The following is a 23,322-nucleotide window of genomic DNA, read 5'->3' on the forward strand; positions in this document are numbered from 1 at the left end:
TTTCCGCAAATTAATAATAAATTAATAGATAATAATCAAAAGTACATTTTTCTTGAAAGCAAGTATTACGATTTTTTTATTTTATTGTTCCGTTCATTTTTATTCTATTTTATGATTATTCAAAGCAATATAAATTGGAATATATTAGAGTTTAACTTAACATAAATTTCATTTTTCTTTTTAATGACTCTTATTAACAAGCAAATGATTATTAATAAAAGTTTTTAAATTAGAATGCATATCAGATATTATTTAAATTTGATTAAAATTAGAATTATAACTCTAAATATTAAAGCGTTGAATATATTTTATTATAAAGTTCATTTTAAATTTTAGTGTTCCTGAAAGTGTTTTACAATTCATATTTTCCACTTGCTTTTATCTAAAATATTTTGAATTCGAATTTGATGGTTGAATATATTAAAATTCTTCTAATATATTAAAAGAATTTTATAATATGAATATATTAAAATGAGTTTATTTAATATGAATATATTAAAATGAGTTTATTTAACCCGCGAGCACTCGCACCCATTTTCGAACACGAGAACTCGCGCCGGGTATCTCATACCCTAATTCATTTCTTCTATTTAAATATTAATTAATACTGTTTATAAGCAAACCTTAGGTAGTTAAATATTACAAAACAATGCATTTAAGAATTTAAGTGAATTTAATAATAATTACTTACATGTTTAGAGACACTTTTTACAAATTACATACTGATGCTCTACACAGAGACTCCTTTCACATTTTTGGCACATAAACCTAGATTTTCTGTCTTTATTACATGGACAAAATGCACATCGTTTATAGTTTCCTTTGAGGTTTTTTTCAGGCTGTACACTATCAGTAAATCCCAATTCCTTAGAAGTGCTTGGATTTGTTATTATTCCTTGAGGCTTACGGTTTCTGTGTTGTTCTGAAAGAGCGAGTCCCAGTGTTTTCAGAAGCGACATTTCTTGAATAAGGTGTATTACCTAGAAGCTTGCTAATTATATTCCTTGAAGGCTTCCTAACATTTTGCCGATATTTTGTCTTTTCCCATTTTGTTACTTTATCTTTACCTATATAACAATCTGTTGTTGACAGTGAACATTCATCTTCTATTTCTGTCACAATTTCAGTGGAAGAATCGTGATCGCTGCAGTATTTTTCATCCTCAGAGGCAACACTATCGTCAGATAACGGTTCATCGTCACTAGAAAGTTTCTATAAGATGTCGTAACTATTCACTTTCTTCCTCGTAATTCATATAGCGCGTCATACTGCACTAAACTAAGAGACAGAAATGGAAACGTTTGACGAACACGAGGACTCGCATGGGTATGACATGCCCCCAACCCCTCTTTCTCAAAATCTATTTTTAGAACAGAACTGGTTTTTCCCCTAATGAAAGAATGTGGCCTTGGATGCAGCTACATGAAATTCTGGCCTAATCCGAAAAACAGGAAGTAACAAAAACGCTGAATGAAAATGGATCGGGCATGTCATACCCGGTGCGAGTGCTCGCGGGTTAATATGAATATATTAAATTAATTATTTTATAATATTAATGACTGAATATATTAAATTAATTATTTTAAAATATTAATGACTGAATATATTAAAATTCTTTTAATATATTCAGCTGCATATTTTTAGAAAGGGAAAAAACACTCAAATTTTTATCCAACACAAATATGTTTCGATATTTAGCTTTAAAAAATTAAATATTTACAACTGATCTTCAGATATTTAAAAAAATTCTGTTCATTAAATATATATTAATTCATCAATATAATTATAACTGTTGTATAATCTCACAAGAAATCGATGAAATGGGAACATTCTGAAACACTGACGAGTAGTTTTAGCTTTAATATGAATATATTAAATTAATTATTTTATAATATTAATGACTGATTATATTAAAATTCTTTTAATATATATATTTAATAAAAAACAGGTTTTAATTTTAAAGTTTCTACATTAATCTGATTTTAAATTATTTTTTGGATTTTTGATATATTATTCGTTAATTAGCAGATGGAGTTAAAAGTGTGTAAATAAATTGTTTTTAAGAATTTATATGTATAAAATTTCAAAAATATGGCACATAATATATAATATTTCAAATTCTTTATATTGAAAAAAAATTCAGAAAATCAATTAAAAATTTCCATCTTTAATTAAAAGAAATCTTCAAACATCTTACCCTCTAAAAGAAAAAAATTGATATTCCTTTTTCTCTCTTTAAATATAACAATTCAATCATAAAACGCATGCTAAAAGCCATTTATTCAGAAAGAGCATATATTTTTTAAACATTTATTGTCACCTTCTCAGGAATTTATAGAAGAAAGGGCAACTAAAATTTTCTCATGTAATGGTTTTAAATTTGAAAAGAAAGTATTTGAAAATTCTTTCTCATTTTTTATAAAATTGTAACTATTATTATAATATTATTTTCCTCATTTTATATTTTTCCATCAAATGAATAAATCATTATTATATAAAAATGTTTATTTAAGCTATAAATTATGAACTGAAACATTTTGAAATGATTGCAGTTAAAATAAATATAAATTTAACACATATATACTTTAGGGGAAGAGAATACTCACTTCGGAGCAGTTCTTTTTTTTTGGTGGGGAGGGGGGGGGGTAATTAGAATTAGAATTAATTAATTGCATTGGTAAAATTTTGGCTTTTTTCTCAATGACGTTCGAAAATATCCCAGTACTGAAATTATTTTATATCATCATAAAATTTAAAAAAAATGACCTTTACTGTGAAACTTTTTTGGAGTATAAATATTTATTTTATCCATTTGCTTTACATGTTTATCAAAAATTTAAGCTTAAAAATTTATTGCTGGAATCCATTCGGATCAAGATGCAGAAATATTTAATTAAAATTTCGGCAACCAATTATATCAAAGAGCCAAGGATCGCCTAAAACAACTAGTCTTAAATGCAAGGAAAATGTACAATTATTTGTATTTTAAGTTGAATCTGGTATAACTATCTAGTCGATAGTAAATGTTTGTTACCCGGTTAGATAACACTATCCATTATTTTTTTCTTAAGCCATTTTGAATTTGTGAAGTCAGAGTCAAATGATATAGGTGGTCATCTTCCATCTAGATCCTTTAGTGAGTTTTGTCATGGATTGAAATATTAAATTCTCGTGGCTCTATATATCATGAGTTATTTCCATCCGAAGTTTGAGTTTATACATGAGTTATTTCCATCCGAAGTTTGAGTTTATACATGAGTTATTTCCATCCGAAGTTTGAGTTTATACATGAGTTATTTCCATCCGAAGTTTGAGTTTATACATGAGTTATTTCCATTTATTCAATTAACTATTTGAGAAGAATTTCAAAATTATGCTACATATTATCTTTAGAAAAAATTCTGCCCCTCAAGAGTGTATCTTCATTAACTGCAGGAGATTTAATATCTGCGTGCTTTTTTTTTTTTTTTTTGTAAAGGATAATGTGCTAATAAAAAAATCTTTATGCAAAACTAAAAGTCTTTCAATTTTCATATCATGATCCAAACCAAATAGATTCATAATTATTTTTTGAACATCAAGAATTATTCAGTTCAAAACAAATCTATTTTGGAGTTGCTAGACAAGTTTCTAGAAAAAAAATAAAACTTTAAAATCTCACAAAATTGTTTTGAAAACTCACAAAACTCAGTGAACATATCCTGAGGGATAATATACTAGTTTCACTCAAAAAGACTAAAATCCATCTATATCGAAGTGATCAGAAGCGATTTTTGTTTCATATGAACAGCGGAATATATTTCACTGCTTTTTCATTGTAGCGAAATAAAGGGGCTTTCAAATACCATCACATTTTGTGAAATAAAGGAAGAAATGCATGGGAAGAAAAAACTCAAGAAGAAATGGATTCCATGAAGTTTTTCATCCATAAAAAATTTACTTTTTTATATTTATTATTTTATTTTGTTCGAACATTCATTCTGTAGGCATATTGTTGAGCTACCGACACCTGGGATGATACATCTGAAATGAAATAGGATATATTTTTCTTGAGAGGAGGCTTTGAAACTCAGATACATTAAACACGCTAATAAATCATATTAGTATGATTTTTTATATTTTAAGTAAAATGTAATTCATTTGTATATTTACTCATCCATCATAATCCATCTAATATATCATAATATAGCTTCTGTAAATTCTATATTTAGATTGCGGAAAAAAATAGTGTAATAGTCAAAATATTCAACCTTCAACATTTGATGATAATATTTTAGAAAGTCACTTTAGCGAGTCAAAAAAAAGCAGCTTTTGATATTATGTATTTATATCTCCATCTATTAATATATATATATATATATATATATATATATATATATACAAAAGTATCAAAATCAAGTTAATAGGAAAATCAAAAAAACCAAATAAAAATTAAACCAAAAAAATATAAAATATAAAAAAGAATCCAGCCTAAAGACTTTTTTAAGGATCACCCTCAGGCAGAGATTCAAAGAAAGGGATTTTTTCTGTGAAGGAAATGCAGACATTAGTCTAATAATGATTCCTCGTGACCCGAAAATCCCCTGAAATTAGGCCCAAGAGATATACCATTTTAACAGAAAGGAAAATACAAAACAACAAATTAGAAGAAAATAACCACTACAAAGTAAAAATACAATAACAAAAATAACAATAAAAACAAAAAATAGCACTAAAGGAAAAAACGAAAAGGGGATTTTCGGGTCACGAGGAATCATTATTAGACTAATGTCTGCATTTCCTTCACAGAAAAAATCCCTTTCTTTGAATCCCTGCCTGAGGGTGACCCTTGGAAAAAGTCTTCAACCGGATTCTTTTTTATTTTTTTAATATTTTTTTATATATTTTTTTGGTTTAATTTTTATTTGGGTTTTTTGATTTTCTTATTAACTTGATTTTAATACTTTTGTATCAATTCATCTGTGTTTTAGAAGTAGCTGCAGTTGCGCTCTCTAAATATTATGAAGTTTCTTTTTGGTTTTAGTTTGAATAGGTAATAATTTTTAGTTGCGATTTCGAAACTGTTTTGTTTCGTTTTCATCTTAGTTTCGTTTTCAAACTATTTCTTACTATATATATATAAATGTGACAACTTAAAAACGGTAAAAGCTATCTATATAAATGGAATGTCGTATAATTTTATTACTATATTTATAAATAAATATCAAATCAAGTATCCACTCCAAATCCAATGATTTGTTTTGAATTCAATTCAATCCCAAGTCATATTCTATAAATATAGAAAAAAAATATTAAGCAGAGAAGGCGTTATGTTAGAAACAAAAATGATAGTTCGTATCCAACCCTTCAATGCATGATTTTTTTTAAATTTCGAAATTAAAAAAAATGTCACTCACATGCTGCAGAAAAATAGACAAAAAAAATATTTAAAAAATTTTCATTCAGTTATAAAATCTCCAAAATTTACATTTCAAAAATTTTTAAAATTTTCTTCACGAACAGGAAGAATGAATTACGTATCAAATTTGATAATGTATACAATGAAGTGAATTCTTGCTTTATGATCCTTTAATTTGGACTTTGATTCCAACATCAATTTCAAGTACTGGGTATATTTATATTACAGTTCATAAAAATTAGTATTTCAGTTATTAAAATTATTGTAAGTATTTTATTATTGTTGAAACATTGTTACAATATGTAAACATGAATTGATTTTATTGATAAAAGCTGCACCTTGTTTTCAATAGCGGCTTAAACGCAATTAATGGAAATCTGATTAAAAGTTATATTTCACGAATTATTTATTGAAACGGTGCTGTTGTTTAAAGACTAAGAATATAAAACTTTGAATTTATTTGAAACCGAGGTTAGTTAGAAAACAAGAATTTTCTGAATAAAATCCAAAAGAGTTTCTTATTTATAATTTATTTATAGTTTCTTGTTAATTATTTCTCCTTTCTTCGAAAAAATATTCAATAAAGTATTTTTTAGTGTAGCTCCATAGGTATTTTTTTAATTTTTAAAATATTTGAAATATAAAACTATTTTTCTTTTGGGAAGGAGTAGAAAACAAAGGCTGCTTCCTATTATACACATGCCCTAAAGCGAAAAAGACAAATATGATAAATTGCTTACAAATCTTATATAAACCTTTAAACAAAAAATTTTCATCTCTGAAATTAGACTTAATCTCAGACAGCCATTTATTCTTTCGGCATTAAAATAAGACATGTTCTCTGAGTCCGTGTATGCTTTATAATGGCCTATGTATGATAAAAAAAAATAATGTCTGCTTTTGTTTTCTGTCATTATTGTTCCGTCCTTGGAGGATATATTATCATGTAAATTTCATGCACTTGATCCCCTATAAATATTCGGATGTACTAGAATGAATTATTCATTACAGAAGATATGCGTTGGGCACAACATGGGAAAGTTGGGCAAGAAAGGCCTGGAGGGCCTAAGCAACACGTGAGAATTAAAAAAAATTAACTGTATTATATATATATATATATATATATATATATATATATATATATATATATATATATATATAGCATTCAGTTCCCGGATGACATTCAAGAAAAACTAATACATGTTGATATGTAGGAGTAGAAACGTCATTCATAAAAGTTTATTAGAGAGGAAAAAACAGAAAAATCCCCAACAACCAGAACTTGAGCAAAATTCAATTCATTGCTTAATTGCATTGTTGGACATTTGGAAAAGATCCATACAGAAATTTATTTCGGATCCGAATTTTTATAGTGGCCTTGTGTTTTTTCCAATTCCGCGTCATCATCTCAAGTAAACAAACTGATTCGAACTCGACTTTTTTTTTTTTTTTTTTTTTTTTGCAAGTTTCGTGATTTGTGGTTGGCAGCAACTGCAATACTATTTATTTACTATTTTTTGGATACTATTTAAACTCGCCTCGTGTAAGTATTTTTTTTGACGGAATATGAGAAGTGGTTTAAGCTTTTCGGTCGAGGCGGAAGAGAAGTTAACTGTGCGCAACTGGTTTGTTACTTCACCATTTTAAGATAGTTTCTTTCTGTTCGTTTAAATGAACGTTTATGAAAGAAAGGATGAATGATTCGAATTTGTTGACCAAGGTCTGGTAATGTTAATTTGAACCTTGATTTTAACATTTATCGTATTATTTTGACTGCACCAGTAATGAGCACATTGATTTTATACTCTATAATCAATAAAAGTTTATTTTAAGGAAATTGCTTTCACCTTTATGCCTCCTCGACATAAAATTTCCTTGTCAACTTTGCTAAAATTTGTGTTAGTTTACCCAGAGATGTAAACTGTTCTACCGAAATTTCAATAAAACTGCATCAGAGTTCAGTCTGAGAATAAGATGCAAAACTCGAGTCCTTCAAGGCATGTTCACTAATTAGGTCATATTTTCACCAATAAGGCAACTTGTAGATTTTTATTACACGATTACTCATGGAACGAATGGAACCTTTCTAAATTCTTAAATCCAAGCATTATTAATACATTGAACCAGTTCTATCGGAAAAAAATTATTATTACCAGCAGTAAAAATTTCATTGAAATAATTAGAGTTGCGTATTTACCGCATAACAATGCATTCATAAATAGATGAAACCATTCAGAATTCTTAAATTTAAGCAATACCATCAACATAAATCAATTATATCTTCTATATCATAGATAAATCAGTTGCAACACAAAATAAATGAATTGAAACTCCACAATACAAGATTTGCTTACAAATTTGAATACTATATTTAATATAATATTGCAAGTTCCATTAAAACGACAATTCTTTCAAATGAATCGGTACATAAATGTTACTGTAAAAATTCCTTTTAATCTTTAAAACTATTTTTGGGGATTTCTTTTCAGCGAGCATTAAAAGATTATTCATACGTGAAATAAAAACGTTACATTTCAAAAATATAAATATAATTCATGTAAGCTTCTTAAATCGTGCATGAACACATCAGAAATGACAAGAAAAACAAAGGGAATGAAAATTCTGTACGTGAGCAGTAAATTGCCTGTAAATAATACTAAAATTAAAAAGTCCGGAGAAACAATTGCAAGCGCTTAAAAATGATTAATTTTAAAAGAATAGAAATAAAACTGCTGTAAAAAAAGCAGTTTTTGTCATAAAGCATAAACATTCATAAATTTAGTCATATTTTCATAGTTCTTGTTTGTTCTCTTTTATTTATTGGTACTTAGAAAAGAAACGTTACAAATAATAAAGGAATTTTGTGTGTGTGCGTGCGTGCGCGCGCCACCCCAATTTTTTAAAAATTTAAATTCATTTAAAATTTAGTGAGATTTTCAGACCTTCCTCGATAGTTCCCAAAAATTGTTCCAAATAATTTCATAAATTTAAGTTTTAAACCATTTTAAAATTTCAAAAATTGTTTTTAAAAATACCAATTTAATTTCCGCACAATTTTTAAAGCATTAATTACTAAGTTTAGAACAACTTAGTTTTGAAAAGTTTTTAATGGCAATTTTTATTGTGGCAATGAAATTCAAAATATTTGCAGTGCTACGTTAAATATTCAATTTTGTGAGTGTGTGCGATTTTTAATTTTTGAAACTGAAAAAAACAGTTTATGCTTATCATTTGCTCAGTATTCATGCAAAGTAAGAATGTGAATACAGCAATGGATATCCAACACAGAAATTAAAAAGTTTTGTGTTTTCTGTTTAATATATCTTTTAAATATACCCCAAATTACTTGCATGTGGCTACAAAATGAGACATTAATATATTTATACTAAAACAAAGTGAATTTTCTATCATTCATTAAAGTAAAACAAAATTGATGATTTATACATAGAATTTAAAACTTTTGTGTAAACCGTTAAAGAATATCAACTTAATATTTTGTTTGTTTGTTTGTTTCTTATGGCACTTGCCACTGACAAGCCCACTGTTACGAAGAGAGCGATTTAAGCCTGAGGGGGACGTCTCTTATTTTTTATAGCAGCGCCAACTAGGGCCAAGAGTACGACTTTGCCACTCACGCATCACTCATTCGCTTGCACAACCCCTTTTTACAGGAGGGCACATTCACACATCTCACAGATAGAACAACAGAAGAACAACCATGCCCAAACCGGGACTCGAATCCGGGACGCCCAGATCACGGGGAAGACGCGCTACCCCTATGCCAGGACGCCGGCACTTAATATTTTAAAATGTTGTATTACAAATATTATCTCTCTTAATTTTTTTTCATAACTTTGTAAGCAAAAAAAAAACCTTGCTTCTCATTTTTTTTTCTGTAACTTTCTGCTTGAAATTCCAACCTCAATCCTGAAGAAACTTAATTCTCGTTTTTTATAAAAATGAACACGAAGCTTTACATATTTAAAATATGTTATTAGTTCCCTAAAGATTCCAATGCAGAATTTTTCTGCTAATAAACTCTAATTAGCTAAAAAAAACATATTGCCAATGTTAATAACCTGCTGCTTTTTAACGAAGAAATATGATATATAGTAAAAAGTGAACTCGCTAATTTATAAAATATAATATTTTAGTTAAATAAAAAAATGTTGAATCAGTGTATGTAATAAAAGAAATCTGTGGTCTTAATTAGCAGAATATTGCTGCATATTTCGAATACCTTTATTTTGGATATAAAACTGATATCATAAAAGCTGTTTTAACAACCTCATTTCTTTGAGAAAAGAAGTAATTTTGCATTGAAGAAATATTACAGGTAAATTTTCAGCAGACATCTTAGTGTTTTTTAGAACAATGCATACATATATTTGTATAATAAAATTGCTTTTTACCATTCATTTATTTGTCTTTAAATACACTTAACACAATAATAATTTACTAATTCTTAACATACGTTACTATAACTTAAACGTCATTACGTTTTACTACAAATTCATTTATCATGAAATATATTTAATACAATAATAATTTGTAAACCATTAGAAAGAAACGTATACATCCAATTAAAATCTAATTTGTTTATGCATAGAACTATCATTGCATGTTGGCTCCCTCAAAACTAGTGCCAGAATGTTTCAATACTCCTCTGCATTAAAAATTCTATTTTAAATTTTGTTAAAATTTAAAACCTTTTATAAACATTGCAGAATGAAAATAATTTTATTGAAGATTATTTTTGTTTTAATTTTCATTGTAAATATTGGGCATGTACTTACAATAGTGTTTCTTTTCAGGGTAATGCCGTTGGTCATTTAACGGTCAGTTACATTTTATTCGTTTGCTCCTTCATATCTCTGATTGCTCTGGTGTTGACCCTGGGAATTTTCTGCTATTTCAAGTAAGAACTTCTGCATTTTTTTTAATTATCATAATCAATCAAACATATAAATCTTTCTTTAATCGTACTCTGCACTGTATTCTATTTTTTTAGTTTAAATATGCTAAATTGAACTTAGTTTTAATGAGCTTAGTTGAACTGAAGTAACTGTTGAATCATTGCAGACAAAACAATAAACTTAAATTAAATTGAATTAAAATTAAGTTTTCATTTAAATAAACTGCAACTAGATAATTAAAATGTCTTTATCAGACATCCACTTTGAGCAAAAAATATAATAAATTATTATTTCATAGCTGTCTTATCAAATAATTCAAAATTGAATCATTTAAATTATCATAGATGAAAAGTGCAAGATTAAACCTGGAAATGAACAAATATTGTGAAGGATTTACTCTCATTTCTGAGAAAAGAAATTTATTCGAAATTTTTTATAAAAAAATAGCAGAGTATTTTCTTACGTATAAAGCTTTAAAAAAATATATATAAAAAATTTTCTTTTAGAAATTTAAAGGGTGAATTTAAATTCCTTCAACAAAAGAATAAACCAAAATTAAATCATTCAAATAATCATAAATGAATAATCCAAGATTAATCTCGGAAAAGAAAAATAATTGACTTTCATTTCTGAAAAATGAACATTATTTGAAAAAAAGTATATCAGGCGATACTTTTACTTATGAAGCTTTGAAAAATTATTTATAAAAAAAATCCTTTTAGCAAGTCAAAGGGTAAATTTAGATTTCTTTAATCAGAGATGTAAAGGGGAAAAGGCTCACCCTCTCGATTATTTTCATCTCTAATTTCTATAAAAATAACAGAGGCTGAAAGAGAATGAAGAAGAATTCATAAAAGAATTGTCAAATGCTTAGATTAAATGTAGTCAAATTAACAACGATTAAACTCGCATTTCATCTCCTAAATATTAGAGGATTATAACAAAAAAATTCTTGGTGCAAATTTTTGTATTAACTAAGAAGAATTAATAATTCGCCTTTTTGTATTAACTAAGAAGAATTTATAATTCGCCTAGTTTGTATTGCTTTTCTATTTTTAACATTAAGAGAGTTATACGAAATAGAAAACTTAAGCTCATAACAGTTCAACCCTGTTTGAGCCGAAAAACATATCTACAAATTTGATAAAATTTCCATCTTCCCAAAAGAATTAAATTGCTAAATAGTGAAAAAAAACATCAGCAGCTCTCATCAATCCCACCCGTTTTGAGCTGAATTTCTTATCGTCGAACTTTTCACCCTACTAACACCATATCATTTATAAAATAGTGAAAACTATTGCCTTCAGCTCTAGTCCTAAATTCATTAGTCCTAACTACTTTAAACTGAAAGTTCTGTCTACGAATTCGCCAAGACTCTCAGTCTCCCGATAGCTTATTGTCAAATAATGGTAAGAATAGTGAGAAGAGCCTTTAAAGTCATTTCTCACCAGTTCTACTCTCTGTAACTTTGAAGTGAATGGGCTATCTAACAATTCGTAGAAACCTTCACCCTCCTTAATATCCTACGAGTTCAAATAATGAGAACCATTGCAAAGGGCAGTAGTCCTATAAGAAATCTACTTAATAAATAGATAAAATGGTATCAGTCTTTCAGCTGAAAAATGCTGATTAAAAATCGAAGGAAAATAAATCATTTCAGAGTAATTATAATTTTGGAAATGGCCATTTTAATATATTACGAATTAAATCGCCTGAGTAGAGATCAAAGACTTTCTTCCAATTATTATTTTCAGTATTTTTAACAAAAGAAAACGAAACTTTCAAATAGAAAGGTTCCAACATCAACATTTTTGATCAAAATATTTTTTTAAAGAAACGCTTTGCAAGCTTTGGAATTAAATATAAAGGAAAGATGAAGCCAGTAGGACGCTTGAAGTATTGAAATACTATTACATAGGTTCCACGTTTAAATTACTGTTATTATTAAAGCAAACGATATCGTTCTTAATCAGAAATATCTCTTAAATTAATTTTTATATTTGTTTATTTGGAGATTGTGTCAAGGCCATGTCTTCTCACTCTACACTAATGAAATTTTAGAAAAAAAAATCTTATGTTTTTCAAAAGTTAAGAAAAAATATTTTTCGGACTCACTTAATTGCGCTCAATGTAAAAAAATAAAATATTTCCACAATTCCTTTTTAAATTCATTTTTAGATTAAGAGTTAAGCTACTGGTGAGGTAACTTTTAATCAAAGAAAAATCCATGAAATGCTCCAAATTGATATGGCTTTCTGAATTATTTATATTATTACTAATAACAAAGTTTTATAAAATATCTGATTTAAAATTCAGAAAAAGTCATTATGTTTTTAAGAAATAAAAAAAGTTGCTGCCAATATTAAAAAATAATAATGAAGTAATTGAGCAAAAAATCAACATTTCCCTTAACTTTCAGATGAAAAGCTGACAAAATTAATTACATTTAAACAAAAAATTCTATGAAATGTTTTAAATCAAGGTAGAATTTTATTTCGAGAGAGTAAATTTGTATAAAAGCATTTGGTTTTAAGGTACTTCCAAAGATTTATACAAAATTCCACATTTTAACATGTTTTGTCGTATAAAGAAGTCCAAATTTACAAAACAGGTAGAAGAGAAATGATGCAGCCATTCTACCATCTAACTCTTCCAAAAATCCCTTCTTTATATCTAAAGAAACCCACACAGGGCCCATCTCGAATTCTAGAACAGGATGAATTGTACCCAAAAGGATTTTGCACATCCCTTTCGGTGATGGGAGGGGTGGGGGTATACTTACTTAGTTGTAGTCTTAAAGGAAAATGTTATTTGGTGGAATGGCCTCTTTCGTTAGAAATTTAATGATATTATTGTTATATCTTCCAGATGGTTTCATCATTAATGTTTTCCAAGGGATTTACTCTTAGCAATGAAAGTATACAGGTAGTTCTGTTGCTAATTCGTTGCGTAGAAGTGGTGAATAATTATAATTTTTAAAGGACACCCTTTTTCAGGGAGATGTATAATGTAGATAATAAGAATATTTTTGTCGTTTTTATTCTTTCGGTTAGGATATATTTAGTTAATTCCACTATAGTGCATGATATCTTTTGTAAAATAGGCATCAAGAAAAAATTATCGGTTTTGTTAGAATGTTTCCTGTGGTTTTTCAAGGTATTTGTGTTTTTGTAATTTTTTGTAATTAAATTCCGAATGTAAGTAGGATTAGATTAAGCTTTTTACGAGGCCTGACATCAGGATTTCAGGATCCCCTTCAACCTCCCTAACTTCCAAATTCAAATAATAGCTTCATTGATTTTTATTTAATCTCAAAGTGTGCAGCTTTTAGCAACAAATATTATGATAAAGCAAATATTTAATCGGGGTATTTTATTATCTCAAGTATAAAATTTTGAAATCATTTTGACTTGATTTTTTGCATTAAAATTTTATGTATTTCACCTCACATATTGAATCAATAGTTCACTTATTATAGAAGTGAAGATATATGGAATGGTACAGGTTCAAATATCGTCGTTGTTATCTAATTACGGATCAAAACTTTGAGCTTCTTTCTACCTTCAAAACGGGTTCGTTAAAAATTCTTCCTCAGTAAAAAATTCCTCAGTAGATAATTCATTATTATAAATATCATGAAACCACTTTTCCCTCATATTCATTGTTGATGGGAAAACCAACCAGTGGGACTGATCCCCCTAAAACTTTCTCACATATGTGGCTGATTACGATGAGCGACGATAGAACCTGGGACCTTGTGGTTCGCAGCCCAGTAACATGACCACAATAAAAAAGCAATTTCTCGGGTAGCGTAGCTGTTAATTGGCTTATAAGCTTTCCACCACACATACTCCGCAATAAATATTCTATTATATATTGTATATCTTCTATTACACCGAGAATACTTTTTAAGCAATGATAAACAATATCTAATACTCTAGCGTAAATACAGCATTTTGCTGAATCTACTGAGTGAATAAGGATTTTGGACGCCTTTTTGCCGACAAATGGACACCAAAATTTGACACGAAATTACAGTTGTAGTTGCAAGACAACATACAGAATTTCATTTATTTAAGTCATTGTGTTTGTAAATTATTGACTTTCGTGCATGAGAATGTATACATCGACATACAATGAACCCTTTGGCAAATTTGGTTCAAAATGTGTTAAGAATCAATATTTTAGATAATAAATCTGTGTACCAAATTTTATCCATTGAGTTCTCCGTGTTCTGTAGTTGTCGAGTTCCTTTGTATTCGGACTGCCAAACAGACAGACAGATTTTCATGTAACTGGATTTCATTCAAAATTCGAAGAAATCTACAAATCTGGTCATAAGTCCATATACCAAATTTCATACATCTAGTTGAAAATATATTTTGATTTATCATGTTCGCTGAAGACAGATTGACTGACATATGAACAAAGGATAGAGATAATCCCAAAAATGTGTCTTTCACACTTGGGGAGTTCTGAAACTTGATAATTTAAAATCTCGAGTTCAAAATTTTTCACAATTACAATATTTTCTGGGAATTTCATCATATCCTATAAGAAATTCAGTATATCGTATACTAGAAAGTAATAAAAAAATTAAGCGGATTCGAGTCTCAAATTCGAAATATAGTAAAGTAATAATACATGATATTCATAAGTGAATATCCCAAATTTGCAGGGGTTTTAAAAGAAACCGAAACAAAGTGTAATCTTATTATTTATCAGAAATCAAAAGAAACATTTGAAATTCTATATTCAATTCAATTATAAAGGTTCGATGTGGAACACACACGGCAGCACGATAATTCTTCCCACACTTTTGTCTGCATGTCTGCGGTAAAGCTTTGAAAGGTAGCTGATTTGATAAACGATTTTTTCAGGGACTGAAATAAATAGCAAGGGTTCTTTTAACTATAAACAACTGACATCGAAGCATTTATCTTCTGCCCACTAGTGTCAAGTAGGCAGTATGTCTGTTACACTAGACATGCTGGAAAAAAAATGAGGCACATTTCCTATTGCCTATATATCATCTGTTTTTCTGAAGAATTTTGCCTTGAATAATTACGATTACAATGAATTTAAACTTTCAGTTGTTATTTTTGATTTCTGATAATCAACAAGGCATCTGCTTTGCTTTGTTTCCGTTTAATATACCTGCGAATTTTGGATATTCGTTTATCAACACGTTGCATTTTAGCTTGAATCGTCTAATTTTAAGATGTATTTTTTAATTAAATGGCAGAGATAATGAACGCGCATAAAAATGTATTTAATATCATTGTAATACAATAGGTATAAGTACAGTGGCCGAAACATTGAAAAGTGTTTTAGTAAAATACGCGTCAAATGTTTTTAAAACATTTCTTAAAATGACAAAGTATTATACTTAAATAAAATTAATATTACTTAGTCTTTTATTTTGAATTTTAAACAGAGTATAAATTATTCTTGACAATAATTGGCTCTAAGATTATAGAGGGAAAAAGATAAATTTTGATTTAATTCCATTATTTCCATTCATATTTATTATATATTTCCATTCATTCATTCATTATTTCCATTATATATAAAGATGGATAGATTTAAATAAAAACTGACTAGCATTAAGCTTATAATTTTTAATGAAATTCTGAAAATATTTATTGCTTTGTATTTTCATCGAGAACTCGCACCTTGACTGAAGTTTTTAACTCTATTCCATCATGTAGTGTATGAAAAATCAATTACAAAATTTAATCATTGCAGACATGAAATATGCTAATTAAACACAATAGTGTAAAAATCATAAACTCTCTAGGATGTGCAGAAAAAGTATGACTTTTTAGAAGTGCGATTGAAGGAATGCAGCAATTTGATTTTATTTATAGTTGATTTCATTCGTCATTTAAATTTTCATTATATTTAAAATAGATCAGTAATATTAAAAATAACAAGTTAGCCTTTCGGAAGTTTCTTTTAATCAAATATATAAATACTTACTTTCGTCTTACATTAAAATATTAAAGAAAGCTATCAGATGCTAGGTAACACAACAAGATGCGTTTAAATGCTATCTACAGCATAATTATAGGACATAAAGATTAGTTCTTTGGAAAAGTGAAATTCTGTTGATTTATTTATGTAGTAAATATGTTAGATTACAGCAATAGAAAACTATTCCAGTAGTATATTTCTATATTCAAGTAACACAAGCACTTTAACCTTTATATTAACTTCTGCTGATAATTGATTTCATTCGAATTATAATAATTCAGTTTGTACTTTCAAAGAACGGTAAAAAGAAATTTCCTTATAATCCGACTTTTCTGAAAATATTTTAAATAAATTTCTTCAAAATATAATTTATTACAATTTTTGAAATTTTTTTCTTCCAAAAATAATTAATGTTATAAATTGCTTCCTATTTCAGTACAAATTTTATTATACACTTCAAACGATAAAATACGATAATATAATAAATTTCTTTTAGGTAACAAAGTCAAAACTTTTCTTGCAATGTCTTAAATTAATCACGTGGGGGAAGTGTATAATAAAGAAGACCTTATTTTTTCAACACACACATACATGCAAACGGCTCTTGAATTAATTAATCTTTTGATTTTTTTAACTCCTCCTGCCTTTTTCAGGTTATTGCCGCTTAATTAAGCCTTTAATTCTATTAATGAGATCGCTGTGCTTAATTTACACTTTGGAATAAAGTAAATTAAATTGCAGATCCTTAAACATTATTTTTTCTGGTAGATGTTTGACATTTAGAATCTGTTAATAGTTTCAAAAGTAAAAAAAGAAAAAAAATGATTAATTTACAGTATTTTGATTTCTTGCATTCTTATTCTTTACTATGAATATATCATCCATTTATTTATATAAACAGGCACTTTATATAAACAGGCGTTATATATACAGGCACTTTATATAAATACGTTTTATATAAACAGGCAAACGTGTGTGTGCGTGTGTGATGATATTTTTAAATCTAAATTACATTTTAACTAATTTCTTAATTGTTAACTCATGTTAACTTCATTCTGAAATATTATCATATTTCCTGAACCAATTCCCATTTTAAACATTTAATTAATTTAATTAATTAACGCAATGTATAAAACTGGTGACCGTTGTATTTCCCACACTCAGAGCGAAGTAATAATTATCCCTGATGCTTACGACATTCTTTTAAAGATACTTACGATTCTCTTGCCTAAATCGACATGTGTCAAAGAAATCCCTATCAAAATCTCATAGTAAAATCACTGAAGAGAAACATTTTTGACACTTTGATCTCGTATCGTGATGTAAACAGACGTCAGTTTATCATAATCTTTCTATACAAATTACATCATCTGTATAAATTATAACTCCGTGTAAAATAAACCGTTGCTAAAATTTCTTCTTTTCGGCCACGCATATATATATATATATATTAGGAAAACTATTACTTGCTATCATTTCTTTCTAAATAATTCTAAACACATGGATTGAACAATTATCATCTAAGATAACTGTTAAAAGTTGCATTTACAGACAGAAGCAGCGCGTGCACCATAAAAAGCAAAAGGCGATCTAAAATGTCCACATAGTTACTGGCAGCTATGTGATTTTTTAAACAGATGATAAAAGTGGCAGAAATCTGCATTTCCCAAATCATGGCAGCATTTCTTCCATACTTCATAGTTGAATGAAGTCAATATGGATCATAAGCCTTTGAAGGCATTCTCCAACATGTATACATCTCCTCTTGTGGAGAATGAAATGACCGATGATTCATCTGACCATATCGCTTTCCTCCACGCATTGTTTGGACAGGTTTTATGGTCATGACAATACTTAAGACAGTGTTTTATTTTCACATCGGTCCCTTAAAAGCTCCATCATAGATTTTTCTTTTGTTCTGTTTTAAGGGGGTAGGTCTATTGCTCTTGAACTGTTTTTATTGAAGTTGGAATATGTAGTCATTGGTTGAATTTCATTTAAATAAGGAGACCAAACTTTCTGACCGTTTTTTTTTCTTTCTATTTTTCATATTCAGAGAAAAAAGAATGAAACAAATAAAAAAACAAACAACTGCTTTGTAATTTATTTTCCAATACTTATGTGTCTTTGACGTAATTCAAAGAAATAATTCTAGATGCATTCTAGGTCTGGTGTTTCATCGTACATCTATATATTAATCCTGATACGAAATTGGGATTATTCTCCCAGCGAAATTAACACCATTACAGTGCAATTCGCTCAGGGAATCACCTAAGTCCATGATAATAGGCATTAATAATGTGTTTCATATTACCTAGAATGCAAACGTAGGGCAAAATTTTTTAATAATCTGTTCAATTAATAATTAACAAAATGATAAATTAATTACAACAAAAAGCTAAAACTAAAAACTTAATTATTCCTTATTTAAGAAATCCTAAACAGGAGACGACGTTTTTATGTCATGTTTTAGAAAGAAATGAAATACAAATGTTATGGATATGCTAAATAATGGAAAAAAAAGAAATGTTTAAAAATCTGCTGAATATTATACACGGAAGAGGATGATAGCAAACAGAAAAATTAAAAATTCAATATTATATTCCTCAGGATAAAAGATTCTAAGTATTTAAAAGTATATAAAAGATTCTAGTATAATTATATGCATATTGGAAGCCAGTTATAAATACATTATGCTGAAGTCAATGGTTAAATATCATATAATTACAAGCCCCAAACCCAGATTTTTTTTACAAGAAACAAAATATTTTGGGAATCATACTTCTCAGAATACAAAAAAAAAATTATTTTTGATAAATTCGTCTAATCATAGTGATGCTTCAATGATCTTTCCGGAATATTTAAAATATCCAAACATTTCTTGCAACAACTTTTCCAGAAAGTGTTTTTCTGTCAGTTTGGATTGTTTACAACATATATTTCTTAAAACCTCAGCGGATGCTTTTCACATGTCTTCAAAATAAAGGACTCGTTAATCTGAGCACTCTTAATTCAAAAAAGCGACTCAAGTTCGCTGAATTCAAGAAAAAATATTATTTTGGAAAACAAAAGATTAATTATCTCTATTCGTTTATTTTGAAGATTTTTCTAAAAGCAGTATTGATTTTTTTCCCATTAGTCATTCCCTTCTTTCAAAACTTATTGTTTATAAAACATCCTGAATGTTAAATTACTCCACTAGTTTCTGGTAAACAAATAGTTTTCACTTTCTGAAATGGAAAAATTATTTGAATTGATTAACTATCTCTCCCCTTTTTTTATATATATGCCAAAAAGAAAAAATAAGGAACTGTAAATGATTTCAGTCATGCGTTTCTCCTAATTTTGGCCATTTTAAGAGAAAATATTACTATTAATAAAAACATTTCTCTATACATTCAATATATTAACTTCTGTCTTTACAACAAATAGCAAATTCATTTTAATTAATTTATCTAGTTAAGATAAAATTCTTGTTGTTGTAGACTTTAAAAATTCATTTTCTTAAGAAAAATTATTTTCAATTAAAAGAAAATAAATCTTTATTATCGATCCCAAAACATTTTTTCAACTCAATCCTAATAGAACCATCTATGAAAAGTAAAATATTCATTATAATGCTTGAGAACGTATTTGCAACCGTCCTAGAGAAAAATCTCTCAATTCATTCGGCTTACAGGCCCATTCTTGAGATAATCACTCTAGATATACCCATTATATTTAGCTTGTGTTTCAGTAAATGCAATAAGTTTGACTCTAGTGAATGAATAAAATCTGTATAAAATACTCTTTCCTAAATTAACTTCTGACCTCAATTTGAATTATTTTTACTTAATACAACTCCCAAGTATAAGTTGTAGTACTAATAATAATTTGGCATACAAAATAGCCGTCAAATGTTGAAGCGACTTCATTTTGAAATATAAATGCCATTCTGCAATACAAATTTAGAGAAGAAGAAACTGGTTTATAAATTTTTATTTTTATACAGTCACTTTTCCATCTAAGCCAACAAATAAGAAATAAAATCATTTTCATAAACTGGTCCATATAGCGATGGTGATTTATACGATTCAGGTGACCCATCTAAGATTTCTAAATCATTGGTATGACATTTCTTCCTTTGATGTTACATTAAGGAGGTTTTCCTGTTTCCTCATAGCTAATTAAAATAAATAAGCTTCAGAACGGTATTGCAAACAATTTTACAACATTTTTGGGAATAATCAAATTATGATGTAGGTGTGCATCATGTAAAGAAACAAGGGAATATAGAACATTTTGTATTTATTGGACAGTATATTCTGTTTTTTGATGAGATTTCGCAGATTTTGCATATTTTCGTAATTTAAATACTTTAAAAAATGTATATATAAAATAATACTTTAAAAATATTTTATTAAAAACTTAATAACTATATATAAAAATATAATTCAAATCCAAAAATGATTTTACAACCGTACTTTACTATAAAACCAATATGTAATATATTCATAAATTGATTGTTTGTATTCTTCACTAAAATCTGAATAAAATTTTGCAAAACCTTGTTTACGTCAGGTGTTTATAATGTTCGCAAATATAAAATTTAATATGCATTGATGCTCATATGATTTTGAAATAGAACGTTTCTACTGTGATTATAACAAAAATGTTTTCAAAACAATTTTGTTACTATTGTAATTTGTTGTCGGATTATTTATATCTTGTCATTCAATTATACGAATATCTGTTTATTTTTCAGGTCTCTGCAGTGTTCTCGTCTTCGTGTTCACCGCAATCTGGTGGTGTCACTCATCATCCACTCGATTCTTCTCATGATCATCCCATCGACCGTCATATTCCGCTCAACGTTTCCGACCTACACCGACGTGGTAAGTATTTCGGATAACACTCGACTTCATCCTGCTAAAACTTCCGTTGTAGTCATCTCAATTATCTAACATTGTTTAATATAAAATGTCGGACTATAAAGGGAGAAAAAAGATGAACTTTTTTTTATGTAAAATTAAATATCTTTCCCAACAAGCTGATTCGCCTGCAATATTTGGTGCAACTTTTAACTTCCAAAGTAACTTTTATTTTGAAATGATTATCTCAAATAAGTAGCGGGAAAAGTCTTTCCGAAACTTTTTCGTATACTATTCAATAATTATTTCTTTGTGCTATTAACTTCATGCCATTGCCAAACAATAATTAAACTAGAGCCTATTAGTATGAAATCTTTGACGATTAATCGATTTGATGCGGTTAATACACAAGTACCAAAACATCAAATGTTTATTTTAAATGCATTTTTTCCAATTAATTGGAAATAAATTTGATTCAGAACTATATAATTATAAAGTGCATGCCATATTTAATTTGCTTAAGTCACTGCGTTTTTGAATTATCTCCTTTAAATTTTTATATAAGTACAGACAGACAGACAGACTTACGGTCTATTGAGAATTTAGTTCAAAATATGATAAGTACTTTATTTAAATATGATAATACACTTTTGATTTTAAATATTAGTACAAATGTTATCGATCTAGCTCTCTCCGGTTTGTAGTTATTGTGTTAATATATAGTAGAACTGCCGGAAGGATAGACTTCCTTTAAATGGATTCCATTCAAAATTTGATAGAAATATATAAATGTGGTATTAAGATTACATAGTAAATTTCATTCATATAGCTCGACGCAATGCTGTGTTATCGTATTCACAGACAGACAAATACAGTTATGAAAATGAATTTGTCGGACTCGGAGAGCTTGACATGTGGAAATTTGCCAAAATCTCAAGCTCGAATTTGTTGAGGATTATATTATTTTTCCTTTATAAATTTCATGTACGAGGAAGGAAAGAGAATTTTCAGCAAATTTGCTCTTTTTATTATCTTTATAAACCTTCTTATTAGACTCGCTGAAAAACTCTACGTCGTCTTTCACTATACTGTTTTTGTCCTGTCTCTTACTATATGGCCAATCTTGTACCTTGTATTAATTTGCGTTGATAACAAAAAATAATCTCTATCTTTCAAATATAGGTTGATAATTTGATAAAACAATGCAAAATGTTTTGACTTCATTGCAACAAGAAAAATACTATGAGTGAAGAAAAATGAAAAAATTATGCAAAAGAAAATTATTTTTTAAGTTAGAATTCAGTGGAAATGACGCAAAAGATTAATTGCTTTTTTGACTTTTTTTTAACTTCTGAAAAAATGTGAGAATCCTTATTCTCCCAATAATTATCGGAAATTATTGAGCACAAATCCCAAAATATCGTTTACTCTTTTATTAAATAAAATTTCAAAATAATTATTCCAAGTACCAATATATATTTGCCTTGAATTTAATAACTTTAGATAAAATAATCAAATCTGTAAAGAATCTTTCACTCATATTCTTCTCTATTACTAGCCACCTGTCACAACCAGTTGGCTCGTCTGAATTAATAGTTGCTAAAAATTTAAATTAACAATTAATTTAGTGCTTAAATGCTTATTTCGTGTTATCTAGGAAATGGCTCTAACGATTTAGATCAAATTTTATATTTAGATAAGATTTTGCTTTTTATCATATATATCTATACATAGTTTATTTATATATGTGCCTTTCTTTCAAAAACATCGATTTTACACCCAAAAAAATTTTTAACTAACTATTAGAATCCAAGAGATGGCGCCACCAGTGAAAGCAGAATCTAAACAAACCGAGGTAAATATCCGAGCTTCAGTAAAGATATTAAAACTTTAAACGAGCAATTCTTGTATACATATAAATCTATTTATTTCATGCATATCGGAAACGGCTCTAACACATTTTGTAACTAACAATCGGAACCTTTTTCTATCTGCTCTCATGCTCGCAATGTCATACAGCGACATCTCGGACCCAATTTTTATTGTAAAACTGAATGTAAGCTTAAAAATATAAGTAATGATAGATAAACGGTAAAATGAGTACTGTATTATAGCAGATTGTTTCGAATAACATGTGAAACTAAGCGCATTCATGATTTTTTTTATTTAAATGACCAGTTCA

The 23,322-nt window shown here is 28.0% G+C and overlaps 1 protein-coding gene across 1 annotated transcript in view; it reads left to right on the forward strand.

The window, feature by feature from the left end:
* The window catches only part of LOC129980643 (corticotropin-releasing factor receptor 2-like), a 208,248-nt gene that overhangs the window by 22,475 nt on the left and 162,451 nt on the right, over window positions 1-23,322 (forward strand). The window contains exons 4-5 of the mRNA XM_056091023.1: window positions 10,213-10,316; window positions 21,035-21,164. Coding sequence (XP_055946998.1) covers window positions 10,213-10,316; window positions 21,035-21,164 — 234 coding nt within the window. The remainder of the gene's footprint in view (window positions 1-10,212; window positions 10,317-21,034; window positions 21,165-23,322) is intronic.

Source organism: Argiope bruennichi, chromosome 8 (assembly GCF_947563725.1).
Source record: "Argiope bruennichi chromosome 8, qqArgBrue1.1, whole genome shotgun sequence".
Taxonomy (NCBI): domain Eukaryota; kingdom Metazoa; phylum Arthropoda; class Arachnida; order Araneae; family Araneidae; genus Argiope; species Argiope bruennichi.